This window comes from Neolamprologus multifasciatus, chromosome 7 (genome assembly GCF_963576455.1).
Source record: "Neolamprologus multifasciatus chromosome 7, fNeoMul1.2, whole genome shotgun sequence".
Lineage (NCBI taxonomy): Eukaryota > Metazoa > Chordata > Actinopteri > Cichliformes > Cichlidae > Neolamprologus > Neolamprologus multifasciatus.
Window position 1 is genome coordinate 16,747,007 of NC_140445.1, and position 24,227 is coordinate 16,771,233.

General features: G+C 43.3%; 1 protein-coding gene across 12 annotated transcripts in view; it reads right to left on the minus strand.

Annotated features, from left to right (window-relative positions):
• dab2ipb (DAB2 interacting protein b) overlaps positions 1 to 24,227 on the minus strand; it is a 209,580-nt gene that overhangs the window by 38,456 nt on the left and 146,897 nt on the right. For 10 of the 12 annotated variants that reach the window (XM_085168636.1, XM_085168635.1, XM_085168637.1 and 7 more), the window contains 3 exons: positions 6,187 to 6,340; positions 4,451 to 4,549; positions 1,504 to 2,058 (listed from right to left, as the gene is read on the minus strand). In XM_085168636.1, the coding sequence (XP_085024762.1) occupies positions 1,504 to 2,058; positions 4,451 to 4,549; positions 6,187 to 6,340 (808 nt within the window). Of the gene's footprint in view, positions 1 to 1,503; positions 2,059 to 4,450; positions 4,550 to 6,186; positions 6,341 to 15,392; positions 15,957 to 23,450; positions 23,974 to 24,227 lie in introns of those variants that run through there. The other 2 variants (XM_085168646.1, XM_085168645.1) reach the window with 2 other exon arrangements.

A 24,227-nucleotide genomic window follows, 5' to 3' on the forward strand; every position in this document is an offset into this window, starting at 1 on the left:
ACAGAAACTATGGCTGGAAACTGACGAGGCAGAAAAGACGAAGTGATGCTGATGTGATAGACATTAATACATAGTGCACCTACAGGAGCCTTTGAAAGATACAACTTCAATTCAGTTCAATTCAATTCATTTTATATAGTGTGAAATCAAAACAACAATATCGCGGCTCAAGAGTTGGCAGTACGTCTTGTAATCGGAAGGTTGCCGGTTTGAACCCCGGCTCGGACAGTCTCGGTCGTTGTGTCCTTGGGCAAGACACTTCACCCGTTGCCTACTGGTGGTGGTCAGAGGGCCTGGTGGCGCCAGTGTCCGGCAGCCTCGCCTCTGTCAGTGCGCCCCAGGGCAGCTGTGGCTACAATGTAGCTTACCATCACCAGTTACTTAGTTAGGGACTAAGTAAAGCGCTATACAAATACAGGCATTTACCATTCACCTCATGGTACTTTATATATAAAGACCCCACAATAACAGAGAGAAATTCCCAACTATCAGACAACCCCCTACGAGCATGCACTTGGCAACAGTGGCAAAGAAAAACACCCCTTTTAACAGGAAGAAACCGCCAGTAAAACCAGGCTCAGGGGAGAGGCGGCCATCTGCTCCATCTGTGGGGTTAGAGGAGGGAGAAGGGCCAAAAGACACACTGTGGAAGCTCCCAGCACACAGTTTTTGTGCTAATGTTAATGAGCTTTGAAAGCATCAGGGCCTTATCTAGTATGCACCTCAGCACTTGACAACCAGGCTCTGTCATTTTACGTGATCTGTCACTTCGCTGTGGTTCCCAAACAATTCCATATAGCATAAATCCCACTACTAGTTAATCATGGAATATTTAGTTGTGCTGTTACCAGACGGTAGCGTTTTACTACAGCACCACGCACAATGAAGGACCCATTATTTCACAAATGTTTGAGAAAAACCTACAACCTACTGCTTTTCTCCACATACTGTATCAGAACAATATGTGCACATAAAACTTGATTTTGACACAAATTTCCACTTTTTTTATAGCTACAGTATGTAAGGTCAAAATAGCATCATGTTTTACCTGCTGAAAACACAAATATTGTGCCGTCAAAGAAAAGTCAAAGGCAGCTATTTTAGACTGATGGAAGATTATTTGAGTCCCAACGACCTGCTGTCATGGGAGGCTTAGCTACCACTGTGGTGAGCTAATCTATCCCTGTGCTTGGAGTGCTACAGACAAGCAGTGGACGTATTGTGCTCGGTCCTGCATCGGTATGCTGCGGAGCGCTGCGGGGGGATATGTGCGAGGGATTAGCTTGAGTTAAAACTGTAATACAGGCTGGTGCAGCGAGAGGAAATCACTTGTCTGTCTGGTCTTTGTCTGCTCTGCATTACAGCAGAGGAGAGGGTCAACAGTTCACAAGATGAGCAGGCAGCGGAGGAACAGTTAACCCCTGTGAGCTTTCATAATGTCTTGTCATTACCTCATGGCAAGGTACATGGAAACATCTGAAATAAAGGATCTTTGCTACTAACCTTGGCCTTGCCAGTGCTCTGCAGAATGTGAACCAGCGCGCACGCCATCTCCTCCTTGTTCTTGACGCTAATCCCAGGCTCGAGCACAGAGCACAGTAGCATGTAGTTATTGGTAGTGTACTCTGCAAATTCTTTGTACATCTCCATGGGAAGGATGTTCATGCTCTGATAGCGTGCCTTAATTCTAATCATGGGACCAGACGTCTTGCCCTTGGGCGGGTTCGGGGTGCTGACGGGATACCATTTCTCCACAAACTGTCGCCCGGTGACAGCTGCGACGGGGATGTTGATGAGTCCGATGTAGTTGTTTTTGTCTTTCTTTTTCTTCTTGTCGGTGTCTTTGTAGAGGTGGGCTGTGATGGTCTTGACGGCGGGCAGGTTGCTGAACTCAAAGTGCTCTCCCCAGAAGACGTTGTCGGTCTTGAGCTTGCAGGTGGTGCGGGCGTAGAGCGAGTCGTCGAGGCAGAGCTCGCAGTAGTATTTCTTTTTGGCCGGCAGATCCTTGGCTTCGATGATCCACAGCCTCAGCATGTTCTCGACCCGTCGGCTGTTGTCCTGGAGACGGAAGATGACAGGAAGTAGTTTGATCAAATTTTTAAAAGCAACATGATAAAAAATTTTTACTGAATAAAAAAAGGCAGTGAACAAATCCACTAAACAAACCACATAGTTGGAAAAGCAAACTGATAAAATTCGAGATCAGACCCCGACAGGGAAGTCTCACCGCTTCAAGAGTCAAAAACAACCTCAGCAGTATTTCAAACATTTCACTGAAGCAATTTAAAAACCTCCCTTTCTCCCTTCCATTCCCGATCAATAAAGAGCTAAGAAATATCCTACATTATTTCACAGAGTGCTAACCCATTCTTATGTCATCAATTGATTTTGCCAAGAGCGGGCATATTTTTGGCCCATTATTCACACTGCCTTTGAAAACTACCTCCCAAAAAGAAGAGAGGAGATAAGAATTACATTATTTTAAAAAAGAGGAAAAAAAAGAAAAAGAAGTGGCAGAGCGTCTTACAATCACGAGAACTACTTTAGATCTCTGGAATGCCCAGAACTCACCGGTATCTGAATACGTTTCACTTTTTTTTTTTTAATGGTGCAGTTAAATTTCGTTTATGCTTCGTGTTTCTGTTGCTCTTCATCTTATTTTTGATGTCTCCGCCATTCATTTAAGTGCAGCTACATGAAACGGGGAGCTGAAATTTGAGGCGCTAAGCTGAGTTACAGACACCTACAAAGAAAAGACGGGCCTTTTTTTTTTCCTCCCCAAGGCTTTTTAACTTGCTTCTATTTGTAACTGAAAAACATACATATGTCTCTATCAAAATATCATCGTGCTCTTCTACATATTGCCTGGTTATGTCACAGTCTTACATAAACCTTCAAGGAATGTCAAGGGATCGCACTTGCGTTCCTTTCCAGGTCCGTCCCCCACAAATCTAGAGAATAAACCCTCCAAATGATGAGCACTCACTTAACTTCCTTATTAATCTCTCCAACAGACGGCAAATATCTTGACTTGCGTGATTCATGTGCTGAGTCACTGCGCACATGATAATTAAAGTTCTACCATTTGACGTAACCAAGCAGGAAATTAAAAGGGTAACTAAATATGCTGCTGTTTGCTCTTTAAAAGCTTTTTCATTCTTCAACTGCAGTTTCGTTAGCCTTGATAAAAATACTTAGGTTTAGAAAGAAAACAATCACACAATTGGTGTTTGCCCAGTGAGTGCACTGAATGTTTTGGCTTTCTGCAACTGATTGCAAGTGGTTGACCTTAGGTTGAGTGTGCAACGCCCTCAACCTCTGGACAACCAACTTTCACTCTTCAAATCTATGAGGCTCTGGCAGTATTCTGAATGTAAGTAGCTAATGGGAATTTCTCTGTTTGTAGACGACAAAGGATTTCCAGTTTTCACCTTGTTTATCTCAGTTAATCACCTCATTATTATAAAGAGCGCACACCGAATTACAGACTAATTGCAAACTTGACCCAATTGAATTGCAAACTGATTGCAGACTGTCTTTTTTATTGCGTTTTCGTCACTATCTTGGTGCCTCAAAGTTGCTTTGAAGATGGCAACTGGCTGCAAGCGGTCACAAACCTGGTCTCAACCTTTCAAGCAATTATTTCAAAGGCAGCTCAATCTCAAGTTCCTTGTTCACAGTCACTATAATTGTGCTCCTGCCACAGTCTCCAGCCACTGCCTTCCTTAGTGACTGTGATCATTAGGAAGCCATTCTGGCAGAAAGATCAGAGTACAAACTGTGTGCAGTAGCCTTTATGTAACCAAAACTGAAACTGCTTTTTCACCGAGATGTATGATCTTAAAAACGCTATAGTTTTCTTTACTGTCTAACCTGGTATAGGTAATATCATAGTAGTGGTGGATTAGTGGTAGTAGATATATTTAAAGTGCTTTAGAGGAAAATTACAAAATAAAGTGTAATTTTTAAAAACATTTGCTAAAAAAATGCATTTCATCCACTCAAAACACACGCTTATCCAAAGCGCTAAGACAAGGAACATTCCAGAGCTATTTAAGAACCCCTCCACACCCCCAACGCCGCCACTTCTCCACATCTAATTAATGAGTAATTTGCTAAATAATGACGGATGAAAGAGTGAAGAGGCTGAGTGAGCAGGACTATTTTCTTGGCTTAAAATGTTTGCCACCTTCCCCTTGTCACAGCTGTTTGTCAGGATCCCAGATGGTACTGATACATAAAAAGCTCTTTACATGTTGCCTGTATGCCTTCTTCATTAAACCTGACATGCACACATCAGATTCTTGCTGTGTGAGTTGCAACACAGTGTAAACTCTGTATGGCTCTGTCCTCATCACTGTTTCAAAGTGTGGTTTGGAATTGAGACACTTGTGTATGAACATATTACCACTGAATACTTCACACCCACTGTGTGTTTTTGCATACTCACCTTGTTTGGTTGTACAGCCCTCCTCAGATTCTCCATCCATTTGTCTCTTTCGGCTGCTGAACGGCATGAGAAACATTTGCTTCCTGTGGAGGTAGTGACCTACCACAGAGAGAAGGGAAAATTTAAAATGCTTTGGTGATACTGTCAGAACAAAAAATAGAACAAACTTTGCTCATAAATACCACAGAGACAGCAAAAGAACGGTAGGAGCATCTTCAGTCTCCTTATGTGAGAGCTGTTTTTGAAACTGGATGGTTTAAAATAAGCACAGTAGGATGAATGGTGAACAGAGCACGGGGCAGAAAGTTTAGGATAGTATTGGGTCACTTCCCTCCAAGAAGCTCCCTTGTTGACAATTCAGCCCTTAATGCAGTGATTAAAGACAAAGTCTGTCATAATTTGTTTTGAATTTCTCTGCTCCAACAACAATAATTACAAGACATCAAATTTCATGTAGTAATTAAAGAAACTGCCCACTGTACTTCCACTGATTTTCTGTAACTAGAGAAAAGTCATCAAGAGTTAATCACAGACATTGTGTGTTCCACAATAAAGAGAAGTCGGCTCTATCGTGACTTTTGATTGCGACTGGTCATCAGCAGCTCATAAAGAAGGAGATTTACAGCAAAGACAGGGGATTAGAGGACTCGCTGGTTCCAAAAATATTCCTGCTAGAGGCTGAATGATATAGGCTTTTTAAGACAGATACCAACACCAATATTTGGGGACTTAGAACTCCAATATATTGGCTGATATTATGAATCATGAAGAGATTTCCATTACATTTGTTATCTTTAGTTACTTATGAGTCTTTCTTAAGATAATATGGGAATGCAGTTTAAAAATAATGTCATTTTATTTTGTCTTATTGTTCACGCTCTGCTCGATTCTGCTGGAATCAACTGCTTGTTGCGTTTGTGGCGTTTCAAAGACGGGTTGCCAAATGATGACACCAATATATTTGCAAATAGCTAATATTGTCCTATGGACCCTATGGTCCTATTTCCCAAACTAATAATTAAAACTTGTGAATTAGTAAACTATGGCACATGGGAGCCTCCTGGATAAATAGCAATACTGAAGATTTGTTGTGACCATTAGTTTTAATTAGCTTTTTCTCAGCTTTTGAGTATTATTATTGTGTAGATATGACAGATGGCACTGAATGCCCAGGAGCTTCAGCTAGTGTTGCTGTTAGAATAATATTAAAAAAATGTACCAAGCAGTTCCAGATTCTTGTTTTTAGCTTTAGTTTTTCTTATATGATCTGAAACTAAAATCTTGGGGGTGATGGGCAGATTAAGGAAATACTCAGCAAAAAAAAGTCCTACTTTGAGTTGAGAAAGCGCCAGTTAAGGGTTATAGCAAACCCAAAATAGCATGTTGTGGTAACTGGGAAAACAACACAGAGTCGTTACTTCACTCGAACTACAAATAAAGGCAGGCTCATTAAAATTAATGAATATTTTAGCTGTTAGCTTATTCTGGGATTCTGCTGTGCATGCAGAAAAGCTGCAGAACAAACTGTAAATCCAAAAACTGACTTTTCCTGTAAGCACAGCTTTGATGTCTGCTAGCATCTGGATGTCAAATTCAGATACAGTTGATGACTGTCAGCTATGTGTGTAGTTGTAGTAAGTACATTAACTATTGAACTATTTTATTTCACAAGCAAAGCAGCATATAGGGTGTGTGTGGATGCATATAGCCCCCTCGTCCCCCCGACATCCTCTCACCTCAAAGCAGTAGTCCTGCCCGAGGATGCTGCTGTGAACGGGCTTGATGATAACCTCGTCCTCCATACTTAGGTCCAGGGCTTCCACAGCGCTGCTGGGACTGAGCAGTGATTCATGGGAGCGGGACTCCTTCAGCCTTGGCATCAGATGAGATCTAAGAGCGGAGAAAGAAGAAGAGAAAACTGAATCACCCTGCCGAGTTTGACGGGCAGAAGCGAGAGAGGAAGCATATGGGCCGCCCATAACAGCAAGCGCGAAGGAAGTTGAGCGTGAGGAGGACGAGGAGAGGATGCTCCACTTGCCTCCGAGTCAGCCGACGAGCTTGCACGCTGCGCTTATATCGACACATTCGCGCAGCCACTTCTAAGCACGCCGATAGCAGATGCTTTGCGGCTCCTCATTTACAAGTTGCAGCATCAATGAATTAATGAAACAAGCTCGGAGGATTGACTCAAGCTGTTCTGCCAACTAATGCAGCGGAACCACCATAAATAGGAAGTTAAGCATTTTACAGATTATCATTAATGTTCAGACACCCGTGATGCAATCATCTTCCACCGCTATAAACCCGCTTCATAGATGCTTTTTTGGACTTCCATTTGGGACCCAAAACACAACAGCATTCTCTGGCTCAGAGTGCCCTTAGAGAAATGTTCAATAGTTTGTCAAAGATGGCCCCTAAGCCCACAATTCACAGGCATTTTTTTTTTTTTTAGCCAAAGAAGATTAAGAGACAAAGTAAAGAGCTTTCCACTGTTTGCTGTGTTTGATGTTGCCCTACTTTCTGTCTTTACAGAAGAGTTGGATTGAGTGGCTGTCACTTATGACGAGCAAATGTGTCTCTACGCCATGTATATATGCTGGTGAGCAACATTAATTTGAGATTTCCACATCATGAAGTCAACCAACATCATCCAGAGTCAAAAACAAGCACTTAGCGCTCGCGTGTTTCCTTTAACCACTAACCCTACGATCCCCACCGCATCGCAGCTGGAAGAGGATGAAAAGTTAAATACTGTAACATCAGTGAGGGCTGCACGCAGCAACAGGCACGCTACATAACATCAGCCCCTGATGCTCCAATACTCGAGAGGAAGATGAAGACAAGGGTTCAATTGCTCATGTAATGAGTGAGAACAGTCTTTTAACAGTGCCCTCGATGGACGGCTTACACACTAATCCCATGCATGTGTGTGCGCGCGCGTGTGTATACTGTACATATTTTCAGCGGAGTAGAGGAAGAGCTTTTCAGGAAAAATGCAGCAGCCGTAATGACAGATTAGTGACTGCGTGCGGCCCTTTGTAGAGTCAGTCAGCTTTGTTGCCAAATCCTCTGTGCAATGTGAAGTGGATAATGACCTGGACACTGTGCTTTCCCCCCCCCCCCCCCCTTTTTTTTTTTTTTAACTTAACAACAAACGCACACACACGCACACATACTCTGTACGCACACATGCGTACAGAGGAAAATGCCATCCTGTGAAATAGAAGAAAAGAATACAACAAGGTGCAAAATACAGAAAAAAGGAGAGAAAAAAAGCCTAAAGGATAGCTCTGAATATGAAAATCCAGTTTTAGAAGCTCTTACTCCCCCAGCACAGCTGGAGAGGAAGTGACTTTGCACCTTCCTCTGCTTTGTGATTGGCTGACAGGGTACTGGGCAGAACAGAGAGCAAGTAAAATAATCAGAAAGGAGGGGAAATGGGGATTTTTTTTCTCTTGCTTTTTTCTTTGGTGGGATGTTCTGTCAGAAACAGGAAGGGAATGTCCACGGACCACAGTTCAAACTCCTAAGGCTGCACGGATGATTCTAAGGGAACTAACTGCAGGAAAACAATCCGTCTGAGCGCTGCGTTTTAATGAACTCGTAGCACGTGCATTTCTCATACTGAGGCAGAGGTGAACAGGGAGCGTGAGCATTTAATCTGTAAAAGAATGATCCAGAATTTGACTAAAGTACAGAAGAACTGCCTCAGAAAGAATGCACTGCGTCCCCTAAAAGGCATCCATTTCATTCTTACATAATGACTCTCTTTTTTTTTCCTCTCAGCATATTGTATTAGAAGAACATTAGTGTCAGCGAGAATTGTGCCAGACTGTGAAAGTATGAATTGATAAATAAATATGCTGCCTGTCATCTGTGTGGCACTGTATTAAACTGTGCCGCGACGTGTAATTTACAGCCTATTGTGGGCCGCTTCGCCATAACGACAGTAAAAGAGTGTCTGACGTCTGAATCCTGTTCATAACGTCTACATCTGACAAAGCCTTCATGCCAACCTCCTGCAAATGACAACCTGCAATACAGTGCTTTTTCCTTTTCATTCCTACAGCCCTCAGCTTCATCCATTATAAGAAAACATCCTTCTTTGTCCTTGGCAATCCTTCAGTAACTTGTATCTACGCTTCCCTTCATCTGAGGTTTAGGTGCTTCAGATTTGTTTCACTCACTGTGTTCTTCTGGCATTCTTTTTAAATATTACAGATATTTCAAACCAGTGGCTCATAATGCAAGAAAATAAATATGCAGAAATACGTGCTCGTGTAACGCTTGATTTAGACTTCCGTGGGGAAATGCACGTTGTAACCTATGACATAACTGGAAACCCCTTTCAACCTCTAAGCCATAACCTTGCACGTAACCTGATGCACAACCCCCAAGAAATGTAACTGTAGTCCCTGACAAGTAGCCAGGATAATAAATACTTTCACATCGACAAAAGAGGATTGCATTTTTAATCAACCAAGTACCTCTTATGTGATGGAAGGCATGACGGCCCCCTGTTGGGTTTTTAATAGATGCTAAAGTTTTGAGATATTGCCAACATGAACCAGAGTCTCCTGTCTGGATTCAAACTGCAGACTTTACATGTTCATTTAAACCCATTTTGATCATTTATGTTTTTGTCTCCTGTTGGATGAGAGACACAGAGCAGTGAGTAGCAGCATAACACAGTTTTTTTTCTACCGTTACCGTTAAACCAGCTTCTATCTGCACCTTTTTCTTTTCTCAATGCCAGCTTTTCCACTTCAGTCAAATTGTAGAATAATTTTTCCGACTGCAGAGCAAAATGTATCAACAACAACAATCCGGCTGGTTGTTCCGCACATTTAAAATAGCCCCCAAAAAAACAAAAAACAAGGAGGGATAGAAACTGGTGAAAATATTCTTCAATTGGCGAGCGCTATGTGGGAAAGCAAAGCTGCTGCTCTTCCAGTACGTAACTGTCTCTGAATGAATGTTTAAATTTCTTTTTTATAATCCCAGAAACCTGGTAGTGTAGCTGTACATTCACTATTTAGGAATTTATGCTGCTGCATCAGGCCAAATCCCATCAGCCCATTGTGAGAACTAGACAGACTGTGTTCTGCTCTGCCAGCCCTAATACTGACTCCTAACTGAGTTTCCATTGAACCTCGGCAGAGTAATGGATCCTGAGTGTGTCTGGGCTTCACCCAGTGCGCTTTGTGTCTGCATCCTGTAAAGAGAGTTCATCAGATAGGCTGTCTGGGCTCCGATACAGTCTGAAACATCAGGCGCTTATAGGCGTCAGTGTACTTAGACGCATAACACTGCACTGGCTACACCGCAAGGGAGTGTGTTTGTACTGGGAGCTCGAGATAGGCTGAATTAATGGAGTGCGACGCAAAGCAACAGCACTCTCAAAATCCACATCCCACTGAGCTACTACAAGAGTTTGCTTTGTTTCACTACAATCATATGAACTACAACAAAAACACATTAACGTCCACGTGAATTAGTGCTAATCTCCACATGGGAAATAAATGCCCTCTTTGTGTTGTCGTTCCAATAACCAACAACAAGAACGAGCCAAAAGAGCAAAGTTAGCCCGTCCAAAAACAATAAACCCAGGCAGACTGTTAAGTCTTCTTAATTTTGGCGGTTACTGTGGATACCACCCCCACGTCCAGTGTTTACACAGCATTTAGTTAGTCCAGCATTTACAACAATCGATACTCTTCCAACTTGCATGCTGGCACGACAGTTACTTGTTAATAGTCCTCTCTACCAAGCACACAAGAGACAATGTTTAGGTAAACATATTAGCAACCACAGCCAATCAAAGACAAAGGATAACAAATTAGTACTTGCTAAATTTTTGATGGCATCTAACTCATTCTTTCAGAAGCGAGATGAACTTATTTTATTCCAAAGTAATTGTGAGACATTATCTAGCCAAACTTAAAAAAGAGGCAGAGACACATAAAGTTAAAAAGAATTCAGGAGAGAAATGCATACAAGTTTAAAAGATATGTCTATGGTTTCTAATGGAAAGTTGGAAAGCAATTCAATTTTTACAGCAGGTGCACAGACAGTTGAAAAGTTGCCTATTATCACTTTAACTACGATGTGTGCCTTTGTGCAACTCTAAACACTGTCAGCAAAAACTGAGAAACTCTCTGTATTAAGAACAAATATCAATACTAACTGTTGGACTGCCTGCTCTATAACCGATCGATTGGCTACAGGATCAAGAAAAAAAAAAAGTCCATAAGGGGATCTAAGATTATCCATATCTGCCACAATGCACTAAGTGCACTCTCCAGCAGCTGCCAGGCTGTTTAGCCTAAATGAATTACAAACAAATATAAAAAGGTAGTTTTGCAGCGTAAATCCCGAGCAGTAGATTCCCTTGTGTCCGTTCTCGTGATATGATTTTTCTATTCTGATGAGCGAAGGCTTTGCATCCAGCTTGAGTGTAGCTGTCAGAGCTAGTCGAGATGCTGCTGGATGTGCCTGCAGTTAGAAAACAGGTATAAGCCACACTTATTGAATTATGTCAATTTTGATAGTGTTTTTAGATGAGTTTGAGTGTTTATGTTTAACATTTCTGACTATAGTAGTTTGTAAAAGTCAGGTCTTGATCAGTTTAGAGTCAACTTTCAGTAAACAGTTCGGAGAACCTACTAAAAAAAAGTTATGTAGTACCTTCTGGGTTAAAAGTCGGTTGCCTATTCCTCCTAACAAAAAAAACCTAACTGGTTTGCGCCCCAAGGCTACTGATGTAGTGCTCTTGTGCTGTGAAACCAGTCAAAGACATTTGGGGTTAAAAACTGCAACACAATGCTTAAACCAGTTCTTTGTAACACTATACCTAAAGCAATATCCAACACAGTGACTTTTCATCACATTTGCGCCTGAAGCGTTCTCCAGCTTCTGCAGCTGGCCTGGCTCATAGATGGTCCTCAAAGCAACAACAACAAAAAAAGATCCAGGCAGCCAGCAGCAACTACTCTGCAAGCACCTGGGTCCCTAACTCAAAGCATCAAAGAGGAAACCATCACACTTAACAAACACATGCTGCACAAACACACGCACACACATAAACACACACAGAGTAATTGTTCTAGCTTGATTATGAAACACGTGCACTACATGAACAGGAAAGCAGACAAACAGACCATTATTCATGCATCAAGCCTCATACAATGAAGTGTCCATTATTCCCACTGCTTTGGCGCTGACTCAGTGGAAAGGACCAGTGGAACAAAAAAGTGTCTGTCACACTGGCTGCAGAAAACTCTGTCATGAGTCCGATCGCTCGTTTGATCCAGGCAGACGTGGGGAGTCTCTCTCAGTGCTCAGCCTGAATAATGAGGCAATACGGACTCAGGGAGTGATGTTGAGGAAAAAAAATAAATCTCACAACACTCACTGTCAGAATTCTTTGTTCTTTTCTTTTTTTGCATTCTTGTTCTCGTTTCACACTTTATTCAGCGACAGAACAGCATTTTGCATTTTGGGTAAAGACCATGAACATGTACGTTTTCCTGCATCAACCAGCCATCTGTCGACTGTCATCGGAACAGTTGGGTGATGGGTAGCAAGAGAATATACACAAAACAAAAAAAAATGAAAAAAAAATTCTGGCCCATAGTAAGAGCAGGAAAGAATAGCAGTCAAAGAAAAGGAGACAAAAGGGATCTTGTCAGATGCTGCTGGTGCAGAACAGTGGATGTGTGAGCTGCACCGCTGACATGTGGCTACAGGCCTCGGAGACCAAACAGCAATCAGGCCAGCCGGAGGATCCAGTCAACAGAGCAACAGAGCAACAGAGCAAACCTCATCCAGAGCTGAAGCCTGACACACGGTGAAAAACCGATCTCTTGAGATGAAGACAAGAGGCTGCCGATGAAATGAATTTGTGATGTGCCGCTGAAAGTGACGGTCCACTTACAATTGGCTTTGCGGGAGGACATTTGCACATAATATCTGAGCTTCAACTCTTAATTAAAAGCTCATCCATCTGTGACGTTGTTGAGTTCCCTGAGTGGCTAAATGGCGTGGCTGCGAGAGTCGCAACGTTGAGAGCGAAAGGCGGAAAAAACATTCATGCACATGTAAACGGGGGTAACACAGACGTCAGTCCATAACTAGCATGTTAGCACTTTGCAGTACCTATTCTTGATGGCGGTTTTGACACTTTAGGCTTCTGCGCTGCCAGTGGTCTCAATAGCACACAAGACAAATGAAAAATCACACTGGGAAGTGGGAATACCGACCCAGGGAATAAAAGAACGAGCGCTGGCATGAACGTTTTTTGCGAGGAATAATAAGAACCAGGTAGAGCTGTACGTGGACCACACATTGGCTTAGAGTATAGTATAGAAGGAATAGCGCCACACAAAAGAGGGACTTTCATATACATAGAGGAAGGAAGCTTTTAAAGGAGAGAATGAGACACAGAGAGACATGCACACCCCTTTCCACACAAAAGGGACAAATACACACAGGAAAGGAGGGACCTAGCTCTAGTATTCAGTATCTCCTAAATGATCAGCTCCTTGAGCCCACCCCCCCTCCCCCCTCCTTTTTAGGCATCTGTAGGGATGTCTGACTCAGAGTGCTGGCAGACACATTACAATGTGGAAAGCATTGGCTGGTAGCTGAGATCAGGTGGTTGAGGAGCAACTGTTGGAGAGAGCTAAGGCAGCCGCTGAGCCTGTCTTGTAACACTCACGCACGCACACACACACACCCAGCTTGATTACAGTGAGTGTGCAGTCTCCCTGCGAGACTGGGAGGTAATTCAGTGTAACATCTGCCAGGACACTCGCAGCAGGAGGCCAATGAGGACTGCTGAAGAGCTGAATTGGTGTGGGGGCCGAGCTTTTGGCTTGGAGCTGGTGCGCTGAGTGAAAGAGAACAGGACAGCTGGCTGCAAAGACAATGGCTGCATACAGAATGACTGAATGATGATCTGCGAGGACTGTTTGGTTGTCATTGGCGGTGATGTCATAGCATGTGGTAAATCCCTCTTACATGTTTCATTTTTCTAACCCAGGTCAGTTAAGGGTCAGAAGAAGGGTCTATCAAAACATATTGTACAGTTTCTTCAGGACGGGGAAACCGACTGTGGATCCATAGCTGTACTCATAATTACATCAGGCGTGAGGCAATCAAGCCAAGAGATTTTATAGTAAGGTCAAAGGTTATACTTATCGGCGACTCTTTAAATCAAAGCTAAAGGGCAAGGGTCACAGTATTGACCACCAATGAATTATGAGCACCGCATCAATGCACTTCATGTGATGAAAAGAAGGGGAAAAAATATCCTAATGATTTATTATGATCAATAAAGTGTTATCAGTGTAACAATACTTATTTTTCCCCATACAATACGAATCATAGAAAGTAGATCCTGAACAACAGGACGAGCCCCTGTGAGCAAGCACTTGGCGATAGTGGAAAGGAAAAACTCCCTTTTAACAGGAAGAAACCTTCAGCAGAACCAGGCTCAGGGAGGGGCAGCCATGTGGTGTGAGCGGTTGGAAGTGATGGAAGGGAGACAAGACCAAAGTCACGCTGAGAGATCCGGTCTCTGGATCCAAACTGGGAGGCGGTTCCACAGAAGAGGTGCCTCAAAGCTGAAGCTCTGCCTCCCATTCTACTTTTAAATACCCTAGGGACCACAAGTAAGCCTGCAGTCTGAGAAAGAAGTGCCCTGTTGGCACTATAAGGTATTTAAGTTGGGGCTTGATTGTTAAAGAGCGTGTATGTGAGAAGAAGGTTTTAAATTGGATTGTGAACCCAGCAGGGGTTAAATTCAGTCCACAACTGAATGTCAGTTAAATCAATAAAAAGCACCTCGAGGCAACTGTTACACGCGCTATACAAATACAACTGGATTGTTTTAAAGTTTATCATCATACAGACAAACACACTTTCGATTAAACATCACCCATTTTTTTTGTTCATTAGCCATTATTGATTTTTTTATTTAATCTTATCACCTGGGGAAGTTCAACATATAGGCTCTAACAACAAACCTCCACAGTGACATTAATAGACTATTAGGATCAGGACCGTCACATACTAGCGGGTATGACTCAGGCTGAGAATACCTAAGGTATGCCAAGGTCATGGAAACAGTGTGAGCATCTGTGCTCATGTGCTGGATTCACGTGTGAGCATTTTACGCTGAGAAAGAAACACAAATTAGGAAGAAGCAACAAAGCTTCTCTCTTGAACTCTTGCATAACTGCTAAGTGCTCAGGGAACATGGATTAAAAAAACAAACCAAAAAAAAAAAACATGCAAATGAGCAGAGGAGATGAGGAAGTGTGTTTTTCACTTCTTGACCTGAATATGCAAACGCCCCTGTGGCTTTTGGACAACGACGCAGGCGAACACCGGAGTTTACGAGGAGAAAAGGGCAGAGACTTTTCTTCCCACACAATACGGCAAAACTGAGATGGCAAAAACAACAAGTAGCTTACGATCGCTGCATATAGCATCCCCCCCCCCCCCCCTTCATAGCTGCATTTTTATTCATATCAGAGTTAGATAGTTATTTTCACACATAATTGGCTCTAAACTTCAGAGTGTGCTGTCAATACAGAGATCTTATTTGCAATCTAAAGCCAAGATTTGCCTCTGGCATTGAATAGTTTCATCTCCAAGTCTAAACCTGTCTCTGTTTTTTTCCTCTAGCCACCTTCCTGTCCGACTGTTCAGATTGCACTTTTCCTCCTTCTTTTTCCTTTTACAAATCATTTCATAAGGAAAGCACTTTGTCATTTATGTACTAAAAACTAGTTGAACGGAAGCCACATTGTACAGTGAACCCTTGAGACGGATGCAACAACAGAGGTCCAGAAACCACAGAGTGCAGCTGTGCTTTTGCTATCCACAGCAGCAGTCGTTCCCCTGAACACAGCATTAAAACAAAAGTGACACTTACGATTTACTAAATAGGTGAAACATTCTCCAGCAGGACCTCTCGGAGCCGGATTCCCCCAAATGCACAACTCTACGTTGGATTGCATTCCTCGCTAGTGAACCGTCCCTGCGTTTTCCTTGACTATTTTTGAGTCTCTGGGAACGTGGCTGGAGACTCTGCCCTCTGAGTTACACCACACCGCTCCCTAAGGATGTCTGCTGCTACTAACACACACCCATCTCCACATCCCATTTAAAAAGACAGCGCTGTTATTTAGGACAGGCCTGCCCACACTGCACTTTGAAATTACACTGGCATAAAATAAAGCACAAGTAACAGCATGAAAAGTTCAAGGGGCTTTGATATAATGCTTTGAGGTCACTGTAACTTATCCAGGATTGTGTATTCATATATGGGTGCTGCCTTTAACCACCAAGTTAAACCAACAAGTCATTTAGTTCCAACTTTTAAAAAAAGAAGTTAATCTAGCTGTACTCGTTCTCTGGCACACACACACTTTCAAAGTCATCAGATCAGTCTCCTCTGCTTTTTCTCACACTGACATGGGCCCTGTACTGGCAGCCAGGAAGTCAACCCCCACCCCAGCTCCACCACCACCCACCCCCCTCTCTCGTTCCCTGTAGCAGGAAACAATGGCTCAGCCTTCAGTACCATGTTCTGTGGGAAAATCCTGGTTCCTTGGCTAGCGAGTAGGACTCAAGGAAAAAGGAGAAGAAAAAAAAAAAAAGAATGAGAGAGCGAGACAAGAAGAAGAAAATGACGCCAACCAAGTTTAGGAAATGGACACGCTGCCAGATGTGTCGCTTGTTTTTTGCTTCCACTCCCCCTCCCATTTTCCACATAGTTGGTGACCTGGTGACGGAAGACACGGCTGCTGAGACAGGCTGTCAAGAAACACCTCAATTCAAACCGATGCCTAAGTTACAAAACAAAACAAGAAAACCCAGAAATGTCTGTCATTTCTGCCAAAACAATAATTTGAAAACTTTGGCATACACTAGTTTAAATGAGTTAGAATGCTTCTGAATGACTGGAGAATATTATACCTCAATCATTCCAAGAGTCAAGCGAGAACGACATAGGAGCTGGTAGCAATCACCTACTGTATGGCTCAATTCGCTGTGAACTGTACAGCAGAAAGCCCATTCTAGCTGCACCGATTGCTCAGCTTTCAAACAGTTTAAGCAACATTTGAAAGGTGAAACTGGCCTAGGTTGAATGTACTTGTCCCCCCCTTCATGTAATGATTTGGAGTTGTTTGCTCTTATCTAGAGTAAACACACTTGCATGCCTTGGTGTTTTGGAGAGCGGCCGGGTAAAGGTTAACTTACAAAGCCGGGGCAAAGCTGGGAGACTAAACACTCAGGGGGGATTTCCTCATTCCTCTGGTCTAGGCCGCGATAATATCATACCTTATTGGTTTGTTTGGAGATATAAATAAATAATAGAATGTGGGACAAGGAAAAGGAAGTTGTACCCACTGAAGCTCATTTGAAATCACAGTAGCACGAGAAGGACGGATCCAGAAAATTCTAATGAATCTTCATTATTCATTGGAGGGGGAAACATTCTGAACAATGATCCTCTGTATTCGGTGAGTCATCTGACTGCACAGGTTTTTGTTTTTTTTTAGTATTCTGAATATTTATAATTGAATTACGATGTACAAAGAAGGCGTATTTGCATCTGTCTGTCCGATGCCGTTTTGCAAGGAAAAATCCACGTAGACTCGTGCCAGCGAGCGTGTTGGCGGGTATGTGCAAGGTCAGGAGCGGACTGCAGCGACCAACAATGCAAAGGGATGAGATCACAAGTGAAGGCAGGGCTGTGTTGGCTTGCTGCCTGCTTTGCAGGTATTCCCTGAGAAGCCTCGCCTCTTTGGTGCTTTTCTTCCCCCACTAACCACTGACCTGCTTAGAGGAGGAACACCTGCATGTACAGAGGTAAATACAGAGGGGGGGAGAGAAGAAGGAGAAGAAGAAGAGTAAAAATAGTCTGTGGATACAGTACATTCCAGGCAAGCTTCCACAAGTCTGCATGGTGGAGAGACGGAGGTGGATGGGGAAAGCTGGAGACATCTTGAAACATAGGGAGCAGGAAAGATGAGGGCAGATGAAAAGAAAAAGATGGATGGACTAACAAGATAGGAGGCTAAGGAGAGGTGCAGAACACACAGTGTAATTCAATGTTATAGAGATAAAGTAGCTCATACTTTCTGGTGGAATCTTAGTTGAAAGAGTCATTGATGTTTTACTTCAATATTTTAATATGTGGGTCTGAAATGGGACTAGAAAGACAGCATATTTCTCCCATATTGGCTTCTCTATATTGGCTCCCAGTTAAATCCAGAATCAAATTTAAAACCCTTCTCCTCACATGCAAGGTCTTAAAGACTTCATAATGCTACATCACTCCAATAGAGCACATCACTCTGAGACTACAGGCTTACTTGTGGTTTCTAGAGTATTTAAAAGTAGAATGGGAGGCAGAGCTTCAGCTTTCAGGTCCCTCTTCTGTGGAACCAGCTCCCAGTTTGGATTAGAGAGGCAGACACCCTGTCTATTTGTAAGAAATACATTAAAAGCTTTCCTTTCACACATTCATTACTTTTACAATAGTCCTAGGTTGCTCTGGCCTTCCCATGATGCACTGAGTCTTTCTTCTCCACCTCTTTTCACTTTCTATGTGTTCAGACACACTCTGCATTTAATCATTAGTTATTATTAATCTCTGGCTCTCTTTGACATTGTGTCTTTTTTCCTCTCTCCTTCCTCTTACCCCCATTTCCTCACAGCAGACAGCTGCCCCTCCCTTAGCCTTGTTCTGTTTTTCCCCCGTTAAATTTTCTTTTTCCTTCCCAATATCACCAAGTGCTTGCTCATACAGCAGGGGGGGGCATCTGACAGTTGGGGTTTTCTCTGTATTGTTGTAGGGTCTTTACCTTACAACAAAAATAAAATTACATTGCAAACTGGATTATTTGCCTTCAAATGCTCAGATTTGCATGTCTTGTTTTGATATGTCTGTGTATTTTTAAAAGTGGGAGGAAAAAAGATTAGCTGTGCTGCAGGCCTAATGGAGATCACGACAACTAAATACCAATATTAGATTTAGATAAATTGGATTTAGGAGATTTTTGCATCATGTCATAAAGAACCTTGACAAATCAATTAGTCAAATAAAGGATTGCATTGTCTTGCCCTCCCCCCGAGTCTTAAATTCAAGTAATTTCCTGAAAGAATAAAACTGTAGTCCCCCACCACCACCACCACACCCCACCCAAATATCAGACAGTATTTTCAGACACACAGTACTAAAACTGTTAGTATTTATAGACACAGGGCATAATAACACTAATAACTGCTGACTAATAACACCAATGGCTGCGTGAAGTCATGCACATACTGTATTTCCCTTTGGCTTCACAACATACACTAGCAAGATAAATGACTTGCTGCACTGGATCTTTTCGCTGAATTTGTTGATAGTAAATGATACACAGAATATTAGTCTTATCTAAACACTAAACCCTATCTGGAGGTTTTATCTGCATCATCCACTCCCTATTCTAGAGTCAACAACAGTTAATAAGCGCACCACATACCCTCGGTGTGTTTCGGGAGTGCGTGTAAATCCCTCGTCACTGTGATGTCACTGTCCAAATGTAGTCGGAGGGGAACAAAATTCAATGTGTTTTTGTCAGTTTTGGCTAAAGCGCTGTTAAGACATGAAGGTAATTCAAAGACAGTGCCTCCGTCTCCTGCAGACATAGGCACAGGAAGAGAAAGGAAAAAGAAATGGTACAAGGTGGTATTACAATTCCCAGCCTTGGCTCCTTTATTCATTTCCCCGTGTACAGCTTGCCTTCCATTTCATTTCTGCAAAGCAGCTTACTGCTGAGAAACAGACGCACAAAAAGAACCGAGACGCAGCATTAACATCAGCGGCAGTGTGTTTGTTTGGGTAGAAGAAATACATAAAGACATAGATTTAAAAAAAAAAAAAAAAGCATGAAAGCAGACGCACAGAAAGAGACCTGTAGGTCTGATGCTTGAGAGCTCTCCTCTCCCGTTGTTCCTATTGACTTTGCACTGTGGCCTTCGGGGCAAGAGAGCGCATGAGTGATTGAATTATTGACAACGCGCAACATTGCCTCATCACGAGCATATGTTCCTCTTTCATCTCCTCCCAGGCAAAGTCGAGGAGATGCAGAATAATGTTGCCGAACGCCTTTCATTCACCCCAGTCTGCCATCTTTCATTCACAGCGGTGAGCACTGACTGGAGCAATACACCCGCCTCCCATTTGCTGATGTGCACCAGGAGTGACAACGCATTTAACTCACTGAACAAACAAGCCGTCTGAAATGGGACAGTTTTGTTGGGGTTTTTTGCAAGGCCACATCGTCTCTCTTGTTTTTATGCCCCAGATCCTTTTCAGATTAATCACTTTGACTAAAACAAGGCTAAATGCTATGCATTTTATATAAAAAAAAAAATGGATTAAAATGAAGCACTTTAGGCATGTTACGCTGTTTAGATGCCAGTTCTAGATACTTTAGGAAAGCTGTACTCATAACAGTTGTTATGACCACCTGCCTAATACTGTGTTGGTTCCCCTTTTGCTGCCAAAACAGCGCTGACCCATCGATACATGGACTCCACTAGACCCCTGAAGGTGTGCTGTGGTATATGGCACCAAGATGTTAGCAACAGATCCAACAAGTCCTGTAAGTCGAGGATGGGCCACCATGGATCTTTGGCCAAGTCAACACCTCAAACTCATTCCTGGTCTGCAGCAGTGCTTCGGTAAATGGTACGTGTCAAACTAGCATCAACATAGATGGCAAGTTTCCCCAGCAGAACATTGCCCAAAGCATCACAGCTCCTCCTTGGGTTTTCCTTCTTCCCATATTGGATCCGGATACTAGGCGTTTCCCCAGGTAAGTGATGCACTTGCACCTGGTCATCCCCATGTGATGTTTTGGACATTTTCTGTGCGTTATTCTAGTTTCACTATTGCCAAAAGGTTAGAGTTCACACTGGGTCATGATGTCATCAGTGAGCGCGAGTGAGTAGTAGAAACTCACGTGTGAGAAGAGAGAATGTATGTTAACTATGGGGTGCTACGCTTCAGTGTAAGCTCCACAACTGAACTGAAGCTAATAAAGTGGACAAAAGGACGATGGAGTTGTGTCTCAACGTGGACAGAGGTCAGCATGGGCACCCTGACTGGTGTGTGACGAAGCAGCCTCATACACAACAAACTGTACTCTGTATTCTGACACCTTTCTATAAGAACCAGAATGAACTTCTTCAGCAATCTGAGCTACAGTAGCTCGTCTCTTGTATCGGGCTGCACAGACAAGCCTTCGCTACCCACGTGCATCAGTGAGCCTAAGCCACCCATGACCCTGTTAGTGGTTCCCCACTGTTTCTTCCCCACACGAGCTTCAGTGGAGATGTTCTGACCCCGTCATCTACAGTAGCCATCACAATTTGGACCTCGTCCGACTCGCTCAAATCCTTATGCTCGCCCCTTTTTTTCCTGCTTCTAACACATCAACTCTGAGCGCAAAATGTTTACTGGTTCCCTAAAATATCCCACCCGGTAACAGTTTCCATGATGAAAAGATGATCAGTGTTATTCACTTCACCTGTCAAGAGTCACTTTGTTATGTCTGATCGGTGTATACTAAAATCCCAAACAGCTTTGTTGATATACATTTTTGAAATGCTCTTTAATAACCAAACTCATTTTTCAAATTTCAGAAAAAGATAAAAAGAACTCAAATCTGGAGATTTGAGGCTTTGTGGAAAGTAATGCTACACATTGAAACACTAAGATTACTATTTACATTTATGGACAGTGTGAACAAACACCTGCCCCTATCTATGTCGGTGACCAAATGCGTTTCCCTCCCCCATTTCTAAACCAGCGGTGGTCCAAACCTCTTGACCCCGCTCCCATTCGAGCAGTAGCCCCAGGTTGTAGTGCTATATGCCTGCCCGCCCCCCCACCATACATGTGTCTGATCGAATGCTCTGCTCCACTTCATCAGCTCTTAGTGAATCAATGGACATCACAAAGACAATCTGCACTATGATAGAGTGCTTACACAGCGACAGAGCGCTTTGAAAACTATATAAAGAGACAGGAAGCAAAAATGGAAAGATACTGAAACTGGAAAGATGTTTCAATCACACACATTTTCTAGATGTAACATAATTGAGGGGGTAGTAACTGCTGCATCTGGATGTTAGCAGTTACTCCCCCCTCAATCATTTTGATCCTATTTTTATTTAGTCCAGGAGAAAATTTTAAGAGCAACAGTCTGGCAGGTGAATGAACATTGCATAAGAGGTTTAGTCACCCAGAATTAACTAGTGTGCAAAATACCGGGGCATAAACAATTGCTCAGTGTCTCTCCTTCTATGTTTTGTTGTTTCAGTCATTCTATTTTCTTCCTCCATTTTCCCTCTGTTGTATTTTCCCCCTGATTATCAGCATGTCATATTTGTCAATCTCTTCCTTTTTGCTCTAATTAAACATTTAAAGCTGTAAAAATAAAATCTGATTTTCTCACACTTCCATCCCTCATACGACTCCGAACTTGCGTCTGAAGGCAGTATGCGAACGGGCAATCACATGCACAGAAACATTTGCGCATGTATGGAAGCAGATACAGCACCTCAGGATAGGAGGGAAAAAAAACATTTAAAAGGAGGATCCTACTGTTACTGCATACAAACATCGACTGTCCCGCACAATATGTAGAAGTCAAGCTCGGCTTTGTTCCGGAGCGCTCGAGAGCAGGCGACAATCAACAAGAGCCACCAGCTGAGCTCTCACGCTGAAGCGTATCTGCACACCACAGTAAACAAGCAAACTAATCATCGGCCATCAATTTGCGTGTTTTCTAAACCGGGTAGGTGGCTTTCTCCTAAGGAGCAATCTCCTCGGAGGAGAATAAATGTTGAGCTGCTTCCTGCTCCCCACCAGAAGCTCTTTAACGTAGCTCTTCTTGTATAATGTGGCAGGGAAGTTTGGGTGTGTGGAACAATTACAGGCGGCTTGAGGATTTTATCTGTTGTCATGATACACTTATAGAATGACCCGCTCGGCAAACTGGATTAAACCATACTTTGATTCAAAGCTATGTTTGGTGCATTGACTGGATTACGCATTTATGGAAGAATCAAACATATCATCCTAACTGTAAACAAATCTGAGATAGCAAGCACAATAACTTGTAGTGCCTGAATCACATTTTGTGATATGTTATCAAGCCTTAGATGAAGTGATTGCCAACCACTTGCGCGGCCATTGCAATGTTGCAACAACACAGGGGAAAAAAGAAGCTTTTGCTCTGTGGAATTCGCAGACTCTCCTGTCACACACCTCTCCGACTGCTAATTGCCTCCAGCATGGGACTTGGACTGAGAGCTGCCGGCCAAAACTGGCAGGCTGACCTCACATCGTGGCCCAGTCATCTGATTCGCGTTAGCTGGCTGCCCTCTGTCACACAGGCCGGCTTTGTGTGATGGTACCACAATTAGGATGTGGAAAGCACTCCCAAACTGCCACAAAAAACACAAAACAAAAAAAGAACATCTTCTCATGATCGTGTCTGGGGTTCGACATGATCTCACGCATAACAAACGCACTACTTTGAATTGGGAGTTAAAATCCAATTACATAATAATGACTGAGTCCTGAAAGTGCGCAGGGTGCATGTGTGTGCCTGTCTGTCTGTGTGTATGTGCGCCTGTGTGTGATCATAAGCACCCTCTCTTGCATTATCACCGCTACAGGAAAGGAAAGTAGTAAGAGAACAGCACAACTGGAGCACCGAGAGGCAGAAGAGCATAAACAGTCTTTAATGAAGCATCTCCATCTAACAGACCAGAGTCCACCACTTTTCCTTATTCGCCGCCGCACATTCACACCCAGCAAAATAATCTCTCAGTTCGTAAACCGACGTGCAAAAAGGGTGGCGAGTGACATGTTTCAAATAAAAGGAGAGAGAGAAAGAAAGAAAAGCAGGATAACACTCACCCGGCATTGTTAGAATCTCACAGAGCAATCGAAGGCAGGCATTGAGAGAGAGAAACCGAGGTTGAGTCAGACCAAGAGAGGAGAAAAAAAGGAGAGAGAGAGAGAGAAGCAGAGATAGATGAGGGTAAAGGCGATTTCAGAGCTCCATTTTTTTCTCCCCCCCCATTGCTGCCAATGCGGACGGTCGCCTGCCTCTCCTCTTCCTTACTTGTGGGTTTTCTTCTTCCCTCCTTCTCTCCCCTGACTACATCTCGCTTTCCTCTCGCTGCTGCTTTAAGGCGAGGGGTGGGGAATGAGCGCTACAATGGTCTCCCTCTCTCCTCCTGCCTTTCTCCCACCCTCTCTCGCGCTCTCCCTCCTCACCCTGCACAGAGCATGTCCTACTTCCTGTGTTGTCTCTGAAATGGGACGCACTCCCTCTTCCTTTTCTGTTTATTTCTTTCACTCCGCATGAACGAATTTAAAGGCGCCCTGACACTTGACTCGGATTTTGGAGTGATGAAGATTTCTCCCCCCTCTCCTCTTCTGCCTGTCCCTCCCCCCTCTCAGCAACTCCCGCTTAACCCCCTCTCTCTCTCCTCTGTCAGTGATTGACTGCGCCTCCCGTCTCTGTCTCCTTGCACAGGGAGGAGCCTGCGTGCGATGTGTGAGTGCCTGTATGCGTGGGTGTGTGTGGATCGCATGTGTGTGTAGTTCAGCCTAGCTTTGCCCTGCCCCCTGTGTGGCTCCAGGGGGAGTTTGTATGTGTGCTCTTTGTCCTGTCAACTCTTGTGCGAG